General features: G+C 43.9%; 1 protein-coding gene across 1 annotated transcript in view; it reads right to left on the bottom strand.

Annotated features, from left to right (window-relative positions):
* LOC115092477 (interleukin-1 receptor type 1-like) overlaps positions 1-17,493 on the bottom strand; it is a 140,201-nt gene that overhangs the window by 41,830 nt on the left and 80,878 nt on the right. Inside the window, exon 8 of the mRNA XM_029603319.1 lies at positions 2,295-2,371. Within this exon, the coding sequence (XP_029459179.1) occupies positions 2,295-2,371 (77 nt within the window). The remainder of the gene's footprint in view (positions 1-2,294; positions 2,372-17,493) is intronic.

The following is a 17,493-nucleotide window of genomic DNA, read 5'->3' as shown; positions in this document are numbered from 1 at the left end:
GCAGATCCAAGCACAAGCAAAAGAATAATTTCAAGGTGTTTATTATAGTTCTTCATGCAAACAATGTACAGTTAACATGCGACTTCACAAGTGGTCAAATATGAGTAACAGGTCTGTTGCCTTTTAAACCACCAGATAAAGTCGCTGCTGCTTTGGTTAAACATTTTGCAGCATGCAGAACACTGAGCTACTGTAAGCGTCTGCTCCGACAGCAAATGTTCTCTTCATTGGCGTCCAGCCTTCCTGACAGAGCAAAGGTGGGAGCGGCCGGGAGCGAGATAAGACTGTACCAGCTCCTGGGATGGGCTGAGCTTGTAGAGGTTGCAACTGAGTGAGGAGGGTGGGATGTGGGCAGAAGAGAGCTAGGGGCCTTTTAATTAAATATCTTGGAGGAAGGAGGGGGGTGGGCCTCGCATCACTATGGCCCATTTCTTTTAATTATGGTGAGTTGCCCCTGGAATGCCTTTTTTATTTTAATCTGAAAACATTTTAGCTGAAAAATGAGCTACCCGGCGAACACTTATCTGGTGAGTGGGGGGAAACATATTTAAAACCCCCATGTTTGTTTGTCTAAAGTTCTGAACTTAATCAGCCAAACCACCTTGAACATTGGCCCCTTTTTGTTTGGATTGTCCCATGTTTGCTTCAATTCCATTACTGTTATGGTCGCCACCATTTCTACCGGGAGATCGTTCCATGCTCCCACCAGCCTTTCAATGAAGAAGTATTTTCTGATGTTGCTCTTAAGTTTATAAGAGTCCCCTAGATTAGAAGCTGACAAACAAGAACCATTCGAATTGAAGAGTGACCGTCATATAGTGTTGCGCACACACATGAGTCATTTGTGACCAATTTCATGTACGCTGAGGGTTCTAATCATCAGTCAACTTTCCAATATCACATTTTAGTTGTCCACATTATTTTTTTGAGAATTTCTCATATGCATTTAAAACAAGAGACTTATCTCAGACAGGTTAAGGTGACCCCCCATTGGAAAAGAACCCACCACACCCCAGGGCAAAAGGACGGGTGACTGTAAAACTGGGACTTAGACTCGGGATTTATTGTGGCCTCAGCAAAGTTCAGCAATCACGCTGAATTGGGGTTATACTTATTTATTACTTACATAGGAAAACTTAAATATGCAGTTCAGTGCTGTAAAGGAAGTGGCTGATTATTCTATGATATTCTATGACTTATCTTTGACTGCTCATCAGCTCTGGTTTTGTGGTTAAGAGAGTCTTAAAAACCTATCTGCAGAATCAGTAAAATAAAGATGTGCTGAAAATCTAATTTGCAGCTCAGTTCCTGTAAGGTCCCTTCCTCTAACCCAGGGGTGCATGAAGTTTTTAATGGTGGCCTTCACTAAGATTAGATTTCAAATCTCCATGACCCCCTGTCCCCTTCTTCTCTTGGGGCTTCTCCCCCTCCATATCCCCCTCCCATTTGTCTCTTACCCTCCACCTTTCCATCCTCTCAGTACTTAATACTACTACTACTGCTGCTTATTTCTATAGTGCCACTAGATTTCTGAAGTATAATAGAGATACATATAAGATAAAGTTCCAGCTGTGTGGAATTTTACATCTAATCAAGACACACACAGGACAAATAAGAGACTTTAGGGGAAAAAACATGGTTATAATCAACAAGACTGCCCTAAGGGAAAGCCAAGTTTAAGATTTAACAGCAGCCTCAAAAAAGTAGTCTTTTTTTTAGGCAAAATTTGAACAAGTCCAGAGAATGAGCTCAACGCACCAACTCAGGAAGACTCTTCCAGGTCTACGGTGCAGCAAGGATGGAAAGCAAGGGGATGGCAATGGAGGTACTTTATCTCCTACCGCTCCATTTACCCTTCTCTCTGCTTTTCTCTGCCTCTCTCCCCCTTCCAGCCCCTCTCACAAATATCTCATCTACCAGCCCTATGGGCCCCCTACAAATTCTGGCAGCACAGGGACAGCTGACCACCTTCACGGTGCCTACAGCGACCCCTCCTTCAGTCCTCGCCAAACGCTCAGAAAGGAAGCGCTCTGTTGGAAGCAAAGGATCCCCCCCCCCCCCCTCGCCCCCTTCATGCTTCATGGTTTATACTCTCTTAGCCACAAGATTGACTTTTCCCCTCCCATTGGTGACTGCAAGAATGGAATTTCCATCCATGGTTTCTCAGGGACCATTGCCTATGTCTGACCTACTCCAAGGAAAGACAGACTAGAGTAAATAAAAATGTAACGCCTGTTTGAATCAGCTCTGAATAGCTTTATTTTATTTGCTCTCACTCGCCCACTCTCACTTACCTAGATCCAAGATAAGCGCAAAGAGATAAATGCCTGTCTGGTGCACCGCCAGCAGCCTCTGCATGCCCATTCTCTTGCTAGGGGAGGAAAAAGGAAACACGATCAGTAAAAGCAATCTAGGATTTAATTAATATTTAGTTTATTGATTCATGTACTGTTTTTTCAGTCAAAAAGCGATGCTTATGAGAATCTTTCTGAGTCTAAGTGATTTCCTTCTTGACGGACAGTGGGGGTACATCCCCTATGGTCTCAATTTCTGGAAAAGTGATTTAAAAAAAACCCCTGATTCTACCAAGTCTGGGTCTGCTCCAGATTTGGAAGGTCAAAGTTTCTAGTTTATTCGTTTTTTATATACCGTCGCATCAGTAAAACCTTCACAACGGTTTACAATAAAATGAACGTAAGAACAGACAGGTTGGAGCTGTGATCCTCTTCAAAGGCTGCAGAAGAGAGTAGTAGAAGTGAGGCAAAGATTTTGGCCAAAAATCTCAGGAAGCCTGAAGAGAAGAAAGAGTGTTTGCAACACAACTTGGAAGGATGTGAAGTAAAACCTGTGCTTAACTGCTGCCGGCCATCTGTCTGGATAAGGAAGACAAACTGTGCCAGTGGTGACTTGTTGCAGGGCTCAGTGGGTTCCTGTCTGCTGCCCTAGAGGGAATTTCCTCTTGAGCTGAACAGGACTAAGTGAGTAACTATTTTATTTAATGCTGGGAAAGGTCTAGGCTAAGCTTGAGAAGAAACTGTGCAAAGACATTGTGTTAACCGAAGAAATAACTGTTATTTAAGGAAGAGAAGTCATGGGAAAGGAGTTGAGCATTTCCTCAAACTGCGATATTGTTTATTTTTCTGCATCTACTGGAGTTAGTCACTAGGTTTTACTCTGAAGATTCTGCAGCAATCTATTTTTGTTTTGGAGCACAGTTTGAGTCTGGGGAGTGATTTGTTCGTGTGGAGTGTCCTCAGCCTGTTACTGGCCCTGCAGGTTATCCTGCCCCCAGCTCACGTCCCCGAGACTTAATCCCTCATCTCGGGTTAGTGACCTCAATGCTCCCCGAGGCTGGGAAGGTGACTCCCAAGGGGGTCAAAAGACCAGAGGAAGAGTGAACAAATACAGGAGGATGGAAGTTGTAGGTGACCCTCTTTGGATGTGAATTTTGATATGGGTATGCACTCCCAGGGAACCCATTCTTTAAAATAGATTTGGGATTTGAGTAAGAGTTGAAAGAGTTTTAGTTCCAGCTCCCAGGTGATCTGGTTGAATCAATGGTTGAGCAGTGGGCTCCATGGGTAAATGATGCTGAATTTGTCAACGAAATGCTTGGTCCGTTTCGGCAACATACAAATTGAACGCGAGAAGTGCAATGGACAATGAATCAAGATAAGTTTTACATATAAAGAAAAACAAAAAGATTTTTTGAAATGAACAACATTTAGGGAGTTTGGAAGTTTTTATGACCGATGACTGACTGTATTACACAGAGCATGTTCTTAAGTTTTCAGAACTCGGAATGCCCAAGTTCTGAGGTCTTTTCCTCCAGTTGTCATGGATATTTAATTCCGCCTTGGTATTTGAATAATTTTGAATATTTTGGTGAAAGCATTTTTCATACATTTGTGTGTTCACTGTATTTTTCACTTCCCTGTCAGAGGGTGACATATAAAACTTACTATCATAAGAGCACAAGAACATAAGAAAATGCCATACTGGGTCAGACCAAGGGTCCATCAAGCCCAGCATCCTGTTTCCAACAGAGGCCAATCCAGGCCATAAGTGTTACGATCCCCCCTGTTGCTGCGCTACAGGAGGTATCTCACCTTCTCCTCCGGCGGCCGCTCCAAAGCCAGGGCCTCACCTGTGTACCATCCAGGATTTGCTCCAGGGCCTGGGAGGCCTAGCTGTTCTTGAGGCCTGCCTGTGGCTTGCTTGCGCTTGCTTGGACTTCCTGGTTCCGGCCACGCCCTTCTCCCTAGGGGCCGGCCCGCGGCACTCATCCTCAGTTATAGGGCCATCAAGGGGCAGTCCAGGTGAACTCCTCCCAGGGAGTTGCCTGCATCCTGCAGTATAAAAGGACATTCACTCCACTTCCTGGTGGCCTTCGGATTAGCTTGCACATTGCTGTGTTCTGTCTGCTGATCCAGGTCCTCCGTGGTCTCACTTGTCTTGACGGCTCCCTGTTGCCTTGATGTCTGTTCCGGATGTTCCTGATGCCTGTTCCAGTTCCAGATGTTCCTGCCTGCTTTGAGCTGCCAGGAGTGCAGCAACCTGCCTGGAGTGCAGTAATCCACTGCTTCTTCTTCCCTGTGCTCTCCCGGTCTCAGCGTGGTCTGCGACCAGCCTTCCTGGGCTGTGTAGGGCGCGTATGGGACGGGGTGGTCTGCAACTCAGTCCCGCGGGTGGGCTGAGTAGGGCACCCTGAGGGACAGTGCCCATGTCTTCCTTTCCAGCCCTCGTCTATGATGTCTGCACCAGCCCTCGTCTGTGGTCTTCCGTGTACTAAGGACTCTGTCTGCCCTCATCCTCTGTCCGGCCTGCCGCCCTATGCCGTTACCCAGCGGCAGGTCCGAAAGGGCTTGGAAAAGTCGAAGGACCGTTCATCAATCAACAATGCGATGTTGGTTGCCATGGGCGTGCAGGTCCGGCTGAAGGTCAGACTCTGCTCCTTATTCCTGCTTCATTACCTGCCTGGTTCTCCATGCCTGCATCGGCTCACCTCCCATGGTGTGGCTTGGGGCTCCTCCCTGGGTCTCGCCGTGGCCCAAGGGCTCACACCACCTGCTCTATAGGCGGCCACGCTCCTCGCGCCTACAACAGTACCCGAGGGCCTCCAAACCCTCGGCCCGTCAGCGGCGTGGTGGACGCGCCAGTAACAATAAGAACCTGGCAAGTACCCAAAAACTAAGTCTATTCCATGTTACCATTGCTAATGGCAGTGGCTATTCTCTAAGTGAACTTAATAGCAGGTAATGGACTTCTCCTCCAAGAACTTATCCAATCCTTTTTTAAACAAAGCTATACTAACTGCACTAACCACATCCTCTGGCAACAAATTCCAGAGTTTAATTGTGCGTTGAGTAAAAAAGAACTTTCTCCGATTAGTTTTAAATGTGCCCCATGCTAACTTTATGGAGTGCCCCCTAGTCTTTCTACTATCCGAAAGAGTAAATAACCGATTCACATCTACCCGTTCTAGACTTCTCATGATTTTAAACACCTCTATCATATCCCCCCTCAGCCATCTCTTCTCCAAGCTGAAAAGTCCTAACCTCTTTAGTCTTTCCTCATAGGGGAGTTGTTCCATTCCCCTTATCATTTTGGTAGCCCTTCTCTGTACCTTCTCCATCGCAATTATATATTTTTTGAGATGTGATGACCAGAATTGTACACAGTATTCAAGATGTGGTCTCACCATAGAGCGATACAGAGGCATTATGACATTTTCCGTTTTATTCACCATTCCCTTTCTAATAATTCCCAACATTCTGTTTGCTTTTTTGACTGCCGCAGCACACTGAACCAGTGATTTCAATGTGTTATCCACTATGACACCTAGATCTCTTTCTTGGGTTGTAGCACCTAATATGGAACCCAACATTGTGTAATTATAGCATGGATTATTTTTCCCTATATGCATCACCTTGCACTTATCCACATTAAATTTCATCTGCCATTTGGATGCCCAATTTTCCAGTCTCACAAGGTCTTTCTGCAATTTATCACAATCTGCTTGTGATTTAACTACTCTGAACAATTTTGTGTCATCTGCAAATTTGATTATCTCACTCGTCGTATTTCTTTCCAGATCATTTCTAAATATATTGAAAAGTAAGGGTCCCAATACAGATCCCTGAGGCACTCCACTGTCCACTGCCTTCCACTGAGAAAATTGTCCATTTAATCCTACTCTCTGCTTCCTGTCTTTTAGCCAGTTTGCAATCCATGAAAAGACATCACCACCTATCCCATGACTTTTTACTTTTCCTAGAAGCCTCTCATGAAGAACTTTGTCAAACGCCTTCTGAAAAGCCAAGTATATTATATCTAACGGTTCACCTTTATCCACATGTTTATTAACTCCTTCAAAAAAGTGAAGCAGATTTGTGAGGCAAGCCTTGCCTTGGGTAAAGCCATGCTGACTTTGTTCCATTAAACCATGTCTTTCTATATGTTCTGTGATTTTGATGTTTAGAACACTTTCCACTATTTTTCCTGGCACTGATGTCAGTCTAACTGGTCTGTAGTTTCCTGGATCACCCCTGGAGCCCTTTTTAAATATTGGGGTTACATTTGCTATCCTCCAGTCTTCAGGTACAATGGATGATTTTAATGATAAGTTACAAATTTTTACTAATAGGTCTGAAATTTAATTTTTAGTTCCTTCAGACCTCTGGGGTGTATACCATCCGGTCCAGGTGATTTACTACTCTTCAGTTTGCCAATCAGTTATCGACGAGTAGTTGCTTGCTATTCCCTCTGTATTCATCTAGGTTTACCATCCAAGGCAAATACCTATAGATAGGTTCATTCACTGGAATAAGAAACAGAGTTACAGCATACTAGATCAATGGTTTTCCATTTTTATTTTCTCAAGACCCAGTAGAAGACAAAATATTTTTCTTGGGATCCAGCAGAAGAAAAACAGTTCTCTTCATAAAGATGAAGGGCAATATTTGCCACTAGCTATTAGAGATGTGCATCGTTTTTGTGTTCGTGTCATTCTTCGTTTTTCGGCCGCCATGGAAAATGTCGGGTTTTTTCGGTTCGGGTCTTTTTTTTCATGAAAAATCGATTTTTAGTTAGTGCGCGCTAACTCCCCATTATTGCGCGCTAACTCCCCGTTAGTGCACGCTAACTCCCCATGCCGAATTGGACAATTTCATTGCAATTTTCCAATTCGGCAAAAATGAATGCACATCTCTACTTGCTATAACCACTTCATGTCAAGGAATAACTAAACTGAAATATTGAGGTGACTTGTAGACCATTTTAAACACAGTATAAATTAAATATGGTTAAAAAAAAAAGAAAAGGTCATGTCACTTACACTGAAGGTGAGCCTGCCTATTCCTTTCCAGTCTGGATCAAAAAATGCCATTTTTGCCCGCAGATCAGGTCTGCTCCTTTGTCACTTTCTCCCTCTCTTTTTCTGGTTCATGGTGCTGACTCATCTTCTCCCCCAGCTCCCATTCGTTCCTCTTCAGCCCACGTTATTTACACTCACACCCTCCCAACCCCATTGCTCTCATACGTGCATTCTCCTTTGATTTTTAGCCTCCTTCCATCTCCCTGAGACACCTGCTGAAGCTGGAGAGCTGTTCTGCTGCTGAGGTCTCTGGGCAGGGCCAGATTTAGTGGGGAGAGAGGGATACCCTTCTACAGACATTCCTCCCCCATGGCCTCTTCCCAATTGTTTCCTCACTTCTGGGCCAGTACAACAATGGAAAATCAACAAACATAGGGCCTGTGAGCTGGTATGTGCTGGCAGGTCCTGCAATGATCCCACCCCCCTCCCTTCCAAAGGGAGGGGGTGGGATCATTGGCAGAGCCTGTGAGCTCACAGGTCCTGCACTCATCATCTTTACAACACAGACAAGGCAAGAATATAGACAGGGAGATGTGGGACTTCAGCAATGATAATGTTGATCATGACAGTGTACAGACTGCAATGGAGCCACAATGCAGTACTGGGTTACGACCTGAAGTTTGAAAAACACTATGCTAGTTACCCAGTGAGATACAACATAGATCAGTGTTTTCCAACCAGCTTGCCATGGCATTCCGGTGTGCCTTCAGACTTGTCCAAGGGTGGCATGGAAAAGTCACCACAACCTGATGCTCAGATTCAACCTCAGCACCAAGGTTCTGCTTTCAGAACCTCACGGCAGCAAGAGTCACCAGTGGTGGTTCTTAAACATGTAGGAGCTCCTTCCTGAACACGTGTATAATCATGCATGCTGCTTTCTTACCTACAGCATGAACCTTGGAGTGTGGCAATTGATGGGCAATATACAGGGCAGGGATGGTCAGGCCCACAGCACCTCCTCGCCTTCTACCTCCTGAACGTCCTCCTTTGAATCCATCCAGTCTCTGTCTTATCCCCAAGCTGAGAGAGATAGGGAAGTTGGGCACTGAGCACTGGAGGTGACTCATTCTGAGTGTGGGGAGCAGCAGCAGCAGCAGCGGAGAAGCTCTGGCAGGCAGCCACATGTGGCAGCCAAGGCAACTAACAGAACCAGCTGTCTACATTACACCAACCTCTTCCTTCTCCTGCACTGGTATACAGAGAGAATTGGCCCATTGTGATGACTTCATGCATGTCTCTGCACCCTCTCTCCTATTGTTTAAAAATTTGGAAAGGAGCCTGTTGGGGCTTTCAGCTCTTCCCCAGCTCTTTTCCCCAAAAGAGTCCTCCCTTGGCTACATTGCTTGCCCCATGAAGGTTGGGATGCCACAGACCGTTTTGGTTAATGTAGGTGTGACTGGAACTTGAAAACGCTGGGAAATACTATACCTGTACACGATGCAGATACAATAGCTATTACAATAACAATAAGGGAAAATATCATAATATTCCTCAGCGTAAAGTACTATCTGTCAATCAGTCCATATGGCATGCTTTGCTAAGCATATTCTCCAAAGGCACATCTAACTCACAATGTATTATTTATTTGGTGTTTTTAACATCTACTTCAGGTGTTTCAGTGAGCTGAAATACATTTTATATAGTCCTAGTACCAATGTGACATGATATGAAACATGAGGATATATTTTAACCTCACATCTGAGATCTGTTTTTTGTTTTTTGTACCTATTGCTATATTTTTCTTCTTGCTTCCTCCTCTCCCAGTTGTATTTTTCCTGGTTTTATTGTAACTGCTATTCCTGCACCAGTTCAATTCATTTAGTTTTATGTTCATTACACTAAATGTTAAATGTAAACCGGGTTGATGCGACTACTAGTCGTGAAAGCCGGTATAGAAAAATATTAAATAAATAAATAAATAAATCTATTCTGACATGACTAGGATAGTGATGGATTTTTCGATGGCCTTGGGATTCTTCCATGCTTCTTTGTGCAGTTACCCTAGGGTGACTCAGTGCTTTAGATCTCATTTTGTACAATTAAGTATTAATGAATGCCCGATAAGTAGCTTCATATTGTGATGGTTTGGCATATCTTAACAGTGTGACAGTGAAGTAGCATAGTTTCCTGTATACCAAAGAAAAATATATTTTGGTTGAAAAACAGCATGACTTTTAAGGATCTTTAACTCAAGAATATCCTGTAGATGGTTTATTAAAATCTTTTGCTAGATGAGAAACACTTGTGGCAAAGATTGAGCTTCCACAAGTTGTAATATTGCTGTGGGTGAAGTGGTTGTGGGTAAACACAGAAGGTTTTTCTGTTGAATCTAAAATGTCTTCAATTAATGGTGCTTGTGATGCATGGCCAGAGATGATCGCATACTTCAATATAAATTAGAATCTGCTGAGAAAATGCTGAAGAACAAAAATTTGTATTTGATTAACTTTCCACAGGTGGCAAATGTCTTTGGTGCAGATTTGTTTAAAAGTTATTCAAGAGCAATTTTAGAAATTGGTTCATGCATATAAATTAGGGATGTGCAGAGCAAAATTTTATGTTCATATTTTTTATGTCCGAAAGGGGGTCCCACTTGCGGCCAATATGGACATAAAAAAAATCCAATGAGTTGGGTATATGTACATATGTGCAAAAAAAAAATTTAAACCCCCTCACCCTCCTTAATCCCCCCCCCCAGACTTACCACAACTCCCTGGTGATCGAGCGAGGAGTGAGGACGTCATTTCTGCAATCCTTGGCGAGAAGCATGTGACGTCGGTGGCACGTCGAGTGACGCGGCGTCACGTGATTCCCGGCGAGTTCGCGCCGGACGGCTCGTTCGGCCCAAAAAGAACTTTTGGCCAGCTTGGGGGGGCCTCCTGGCCCCCTCAAGCTGGCCAAAAGTTCTTTTTGGGCCGAACGAGCCGTCCGGCGCGAACTTGCCGGGAATCACGTGGCGCCGCGTCACTCAGACGCGGCGTCACGTGATTCCCGGCAAGTTCGCGCCGGACGGCTCGTTCGGCCCAAAAAGAACTTTTGGCCAGCTTGGGGGGGCCTCCTGACCCCCCCAAGCTGGCCAAAAGTTCTTTTTGGGCCGAACGAGCCGTCCGGCGTGAACGAGCCGGGAATCACGTGATGCCGACGTCACGTGATTCCCGGCAAGTTCGCGCCGGACGGCTCGTTCGGCCCAAAAAGAACTTTTGGCCAGCTTGGGGGGGCCTCCTGACCCCCTCAAGCTGGCCAAAAGTTCTTTTTGGGCCGAACGAGCCGTCCGGCGCGAACTTGCCGGGAATCACGTGACGTCGCGTCTGAGTGACGCGGCGCCACGTGATTCCCGGCTCGTTCGCGCCGGACGGCTCGTTCGGCCCAAAAAGAACTTTTGGCCAGCTTGGGGGGGCCTCCTGACCCCCCCAAGCTGGCCAAAAGTTCTTTTTGGGCCGAACGAGCCGTCCGGCGCGAACGAGCCGGGAATCACGTGACGCCGGCGTCACTCGACGTGCCGCCGACGTCACATGCTTCTCGCCAAGGATTGCAGAAATGGCGTCCTCACTCCTCGCTCCATCACCAGGGAGTTGTGGTAAGTCGGGGGGGGGGGGGATTAAGGAGGGTGAGGGGGTTTATATTTTTATTTTGGCTCAACAATCGCGATTTCCCACATATCGAACATATCTATGTTCGATATGTGGGAAATCCGATCGTTTATGTCGAATCAATTTTTTAAGTAAAAAAAAAATATGAGTTGCGTTTTACTAATGCGGTCAATCCGAATGCACACCCCTAATATAAATAAAAAGAGGAGTAGGATCTAGAAATGGTAGCATGGATATATATTTTTTTTCTGTTAATGGAATATGATTGGAGACTTCTTTGCAAGATATTTCTTCAGATCTTGTGCAACTTCTCCTGCCAAATCTAGGTGGCACTGAAAATCTTCCCTCGCCCTAACTCCACCTCCATGCCAAGCCAGAATTTGACCAGCTAAATTCAGCTGCCTAGAGATATTTAGGGAGTTACATTTTGCTGGTTAGCCCTATCAATTTACAGCAGCTTTGACCTAACCAGCTAAGGGGTGAATTTTCAAAACATTACATCTGTAAAACTTAGAATATGTGTGCATAAACAGCTTCTAGTCATATAGTCCATTTTTCATAAAAGTTGAAAATGTAATAGAGAAGGCAGTCTGGGACGTTTCAGGCTGGGGATAATAGTTTCCCATGTAAGCTGCTATCTTAAAAGACCTGCACAATCATTTCCCAACTTACCCATGTACCTGCTAATTATCTAGTGTAAAAATAAGCATGTTTATTGTACAGTACTGACTGGGTGGACGGTCTGGATAAACTGAGAGGGTTCAGGTTGAAGAATTAGGAGGGTCTCAATGACCTGGAGAAGAGTTGGGCAAGCTGGCGAATGAATTGGTAAAAGTGCTAATTCCCATGACGTGCATGTTTTAAAATACTTGGACGTATGCAAGTAAAACCTGGCTCACTTTATAGACGCATGCACATTTTTTTAAATAGTTGTGTGAAGTATGCATGTTCAATGCATTGATATGCACTGTTTTATTGCATTGCATGCATTCTCGCATACGCCTACATATGCATGTCTGTGCTGGGGCAAAGATATGCGTATTTGATAATATGCACGTACTTGATAGTCGCGGGTTATAAAATACTAACATGGATTTACATGCGGCCATATACATGTGCATATGCCACCATGCAGAGCTGTATGAAAGTTATCCTCCCTGTCTATACTTTGCCAGAAAGATTGTTTTGAATATGACCTCCTTGTTTTCATCTGGGTCCAGGGCCAAAGGGTATAGATAAAACAACTTGACAGAGGTCACAGCATGAGTGACAGGAGGAAGTCTTGAATTCATGTTATGAAACTTCTTGTGCATCAGAGCTCAGTGTTCTAACCACTAAACCACTGTTTTCTTCCTACTTGTAACTGGTGTCACTACGTGACCTAAATATATTCCAACTAGAATTTAAAGACACTCACATTTTTATAAAATAAATATTAGAACTATAAAAATACCAAAATGACAAAAACCATAAAAATGTTTGTCATTGTTACTCATAGCCATACAAAATGAACTTTTTTAAGACATTAAAGTCAAATATTTCAAGTTATGGTTCTGATCCCTCCACCTCCATTGCTAAAAAAAAGTCACTTAAGTAGTGATATCCACAGAAAGGAGCATGGATTACCATATGTCAGTGACAATTTTCACTATTTCATATCATGATGCATGAAAATGAATGTTATTTTACTTCTCATATGCTAAATATAAAGTTTATTAAATTTAATTCAGGCATTCCTTTTCCAAATGTGTGCTCTTTAATAAGAATGCCAACCAAAGTAGGATGAGGGTTGGGGAAAGAGAATGAGCTAGTTTGTTAAATCAGGATCAGTTGTGAGTCACATCGGTTAGATCTATAACATTCAACGTGATTCCAGCTGGATGGGAATATTTGCTGGGCTGCACTTATTTCTTCTCCCTCTATATAATTTGCGAGATGAGTGAATTGGTCACCGTGTGCCATGCTGGAAAAAGTGCATTTGCCATGTTATCTCACTAAAAATTATCCCTTAGGAAAATTAAGAAAGAAATAAAAATAAAAATGACTTTGCCATTTCGCACCCTTCCTGTGGGTTATGTGTATTGTGTGTCTAGTGAGGAAATGAGTGAAGTTACACCTGCTCTGAGAGTTATACTTATTGTGTGACTGCCAGGGAAATGGTAAGAAAGTACACACAGTGTTACTCATGCATAGCCTACATATGGTGGGCTAACGGTGTGAGACTATTCACCGGACTTCTGTGTTGGGGGAGTGAGGGTGCCCATGCAGAGCCATTTTCCCCATCAAGTTTGATAGGCTCTTAAATTAATATTGTAGAAATGCAACTATTTTAGAAAGAGTGCAAATAGTTTGAACATGAATAGTCACATACATCCACCTTAATCTCAGGAAATCCAGATTTTTAGCTTCAAACTATGTCAAAGATGCTGCTGTTTATCTAAGTAAAATTCTAGTAAAATAGTTGCAATTCTGAAGCAGAATCCAAACGAGGCTGAAGCAGCTTGTTCCTATTTCTCAGACTGTAACTAGAAACATACAATAAAAATACAGCGATAGCTAGAGCTGCATGTAGTATGCCTCATTTCCCTTCCTACTGCAACCCCAAAACATTACCTGATCTCAAACGTTACTCCTGTTAGTCTACTATTGTTGTACCGTGGGAAACTGATACACTCTAGCATAATCTTACTGTACTCTCAAACTATTTTAATCATTCAAAATCATTACAAACTTACAACTGATTTTGTGTTCAACAATTACAAAATGTTTCTCTTTGATTCCTTACCTTTTGCTTTCTATATTCAGTAGTAGTAGCACAATATCTACTAGTCTTCCATCCTCAGCCAGGAAATATATTTAAAACAGCAGCACATTTTTAATACTGTCTCCTCCTACTACTATGCGTACCAGCTTGCAAACTGGAATTTCCAGTGTACTGTCAAATACTTCTGAAAACAGTTTTCACATATGAGTAATAGAGCTAATGATGAGGTGAATTTCATCAGATATAACGGTTGCTCTGCATATTACTTTACAATTAGCTACATCTATTATATATCGAATAATAAATCTCAGTGTAATATCAAATAATCTCAGTGTAATATATCCTGGATAATAACTGATCTTTTCTGTTCTTCAAAATAAAAGCAAAAAATATCTGGGAATAAGTAGTCCAGGGATTTTGCTTTCACTTACTACTTATATCACTAAAAGATTAAGGGGAAATTATCAGTCAGAAACCTAGCTACAGAAATATATGAGTACCTGAAAGCCCACACAAAACAAGGTGATTTTTCAAACACAAGGTACCCACATATTTGAGGGCCTGTACCAGGTGTGGCCAAATCTGATGCTCAAGAGCCACAAATGGGTGTTTTCAGGATATCCTGAGGGGGATATGATAGAGGTCTTTAAGATCATGAGAGGTCTTGAACGAGTAGATGTGAATCAGTTATTTACACTTTCGGATAATAGAAGGACTAGGGGGCATTCCATGAAGTTAGCAAGAAGCACAATTAAGATCGGAGAAAATTCTTTTTCACTCAACACACAATAAAGCTCTGTAATGTGTTGCCAGAGGATGTGGTTAGTGCAGTTAGTGTAGCTGGGTTCAAAAAAAGTTTGGATAAGTTCTTGGAGGAGAAGTCTATTAACTGCCATTAATCAAGTTTACTTAGGGAATAGCCACTGCTATTAATTGCATCAGTAGCATGGGATCTTCTTGGTGTTTGGGTAATTGCCAGGTTTTTGTGGCCAGGTTTGGCTTCTGTTAGAAAGAGGATGCTGGGCTTGATGAACCCTTGGTCTGATCCAGCATGGCAATTTCTTATGATATCCACAATGAATATGCGTGAGATAGGTTTGCATACAATGGAGGCAGCAAATGAAATCTATCTCACGCATATTCATTGTAAATATCCTGAAAACCAGACCAGTTTGTGACTCTCAAGAACCAGAGTTGGCTACCTCTGGCTTATACACTAAGGGGCAGATTTTAAAAAGTTGCGTGAGCGCGTACTTTTGTTCGCACAGCAGGTGCGAACAAAAGTACACCTGATTTTATAAGATACGCACGTAGCCACGCGTATCTTATATAAACTGGGGTCGGCGCGCGCAAGGCTGCACAAAATCGGCAGCCTGCACGTGCCGAGCCACGCAGCCTGCCTCCGTTCCCTCCAAGGCCGCTCCGATTTCGGAGCGGCCTTGGAGGGAACTTTCCTTCGCCCTCCCCGCACCTTCCCCTCCCTTCCCCCACCTAACCCACCCCCCCCCCCCCCCCGGCCCTATCTAACCCCCCCCCCTTACCTTTGTTGGCAAAGTTACGCCTGCTTCCAGCAGGCGTAACTTTGCGCGCATCGGCCGGCAGCCCTGCTCCGTCCTCCGGTCCCGGGGTTGGTCCGGAGGCCTCGACCATGCCCCCGGGCCGGCACCACGCCCCTGGGCCCGCCCCCGAAACACCACGGCCCGCCCCCGAAACGCCGCATCAGTAGGCCCCACCCCCAACACGCCCCCTTACAAAAGCCCCGGGACTTACACGCATCCCGGGGCTTTACGCGCGCCAGCGGCCTATGCAAAATAGGTGCGCCGGCGTGCAAGGGCCCTGCGCGCATAAATCCGGAAGGATTTACGCGTGCGGGCCTTTGAAAATCCGCCCCTAAATCAGGGGTAGGCAACTCCAGTCCTGGAGTACCACAAACTGGTCTGGTTCTCAGGAAATCCACAATGAATATGCATGTTATAGGTTTGCATACAGTGGAAGTCGTGCATGCAAATCTGTCTCATGCATATCCATTGTGGATTTCCTGAGAACCAGAACTCTTTGTGGAATTCTAGAACGAGAATTGCCTATCCCTGCACAAAAGCTTACCTTACATGTTAAAGCCATTGATTATGTACAAAAAATGGTATAAACTAAGGTCTTACTATGCATGCTAAACCAGTCTGAAGAAGACATTAGGGCTTATGCAGTAAAGTTAGCATGTACAATCATGTAAATGAAGGAACATAAGATGAAAATGAGGCATTAGTAGCATGGTTAATAGCATGATTTGGTCTCCTTCATGTACTATTTAATAGGGATGTGCAAAGCCCGAACCTTTGCACTCCCGTTAGTGCGCACTAACCCGAAAACAAATTTTTCCCAAAATTTCGTGAAAAATTCATTCGGGTTTCGGGGTCCCTCAACCAGGACGAATTAGGAAATTTCATTCAAATTGCCTAATTCATCCTAAACGAATGCACATCCCTACTATTTAATACGTATTCACTAAGGCCAAAAATTTAAAACCTGCCCCAGACCAAGGGTTAGCTTTTTAGTGTGCATGCTATTTCAAGGACTCAGCTAACAGGATTCTTTCGGAATTTGTGATTGAGGCTACCAGAGCAAGAAATGTTCTAGGAGATGTGTAGTAAAGACAGAAGAGAAAGGGAGGAGAAGGAGAGAGAGAAACAGGAGCACTTACCAAAAAAAATCCACATTTATTTATACAAGTACATTTATTTTTAAAACTTCACAGATGAGAACTATATTTCATTGTGATATACCGCACAGTATATAAGGCAAATGTCATAGCTGTGATCCACTTCTGGGTTTACAAGTAGTGCACTACTCAATAAAATGTAGACTTTCCAACACTTGGAGGTTCCAAAAGGGTATGAAGGAGATACTGAGTGAAAGGAGGGTCTTTCCCTCAAAGGTTTGGTGTATATCATGAGAGGTCTAGAACGGGTAGATGTGAATCGGTTATTTACTCTTTCAGATAATAGAAAGACTAGGGGGCATTCCATGAAGTTAGCATGGGGCACATTTAAAAATAATCGGAGGAAGTTCTTTTTTACTCAACGCACAATTAAACTCTGGAAGTTGTTGCCAGAGGATGTGGTTAGTGCAGTTAGTATAGCTGTGTTTAAAAAAGGATTGGATAGGTTCTTGGAGGAGAAGTCCATTACCCTGCTATTAAGTTCACTTAGGGGTAGATTTTCATACAGGGCGCCCTTGCGTACTTTTGTAGGCGCATCAGGCGCAAACAAAAGTACGCTGGATTTTAGTAGATACGTGCGGAGCCGCGCGTATCTGCTAAAATCCTGGATCGGCGCGCGCAAGGCTACTGATTTCGTGTAGCCGGCGCGCGCCGAGCCGCGCAGCCTACCTCCGTTCCCTCCGAGGCCGCTCCGAAATCGGAGCGGCCTCGGAGGTTGTGATTTCTGGTCATTTGCATTCTAAGCTTTTGGTCTGGTGGAGGTTTGAATTCCAAGTCGAGTTCCAACATTTAAATCCCAAGCATTAGTATGGATGCCGTTCCTTTAATCCCTGCTTTGCCTTCTGGTTGGCTTCAGTGGCAAGGATCAGCGACTCTCTTACTCTAACCAAAATAATTGTTAATCACTCTCTTCACCAGTCAGCCTACTCTCTGTAAAAAAAAATCCAGTTCTGGAGAGCAAGTGGTTTCCTTTCTTCTGCTATGAAAGTTCAGTTTCACACAGACAATTAGCTTTCAGATAGGGGAAGTTCCCATTCCGTATGGCTCA

The sequence above is a fragment of the Rhinatrema bivittatum genome, chromosome 5 (assembly GCF_901001135.1).
Source record: "Rhinatrema bivittatum chromosome 5, aRhiBiv1.1, whole genome shotgun sequence".
Classification (NCBI taxonomy): domain Eukaryota; kingdom Metazoa; phylum Chordata; class Amphibia; order Gymnophiona; family Rhinatrematidae; genus Rhinatrema; species Rhinatrema bivittatum.
Note: the sequence above shows the minus strand (reverse complement) of the source record. Positions and strands in the feature narration are given on the sequence as shown.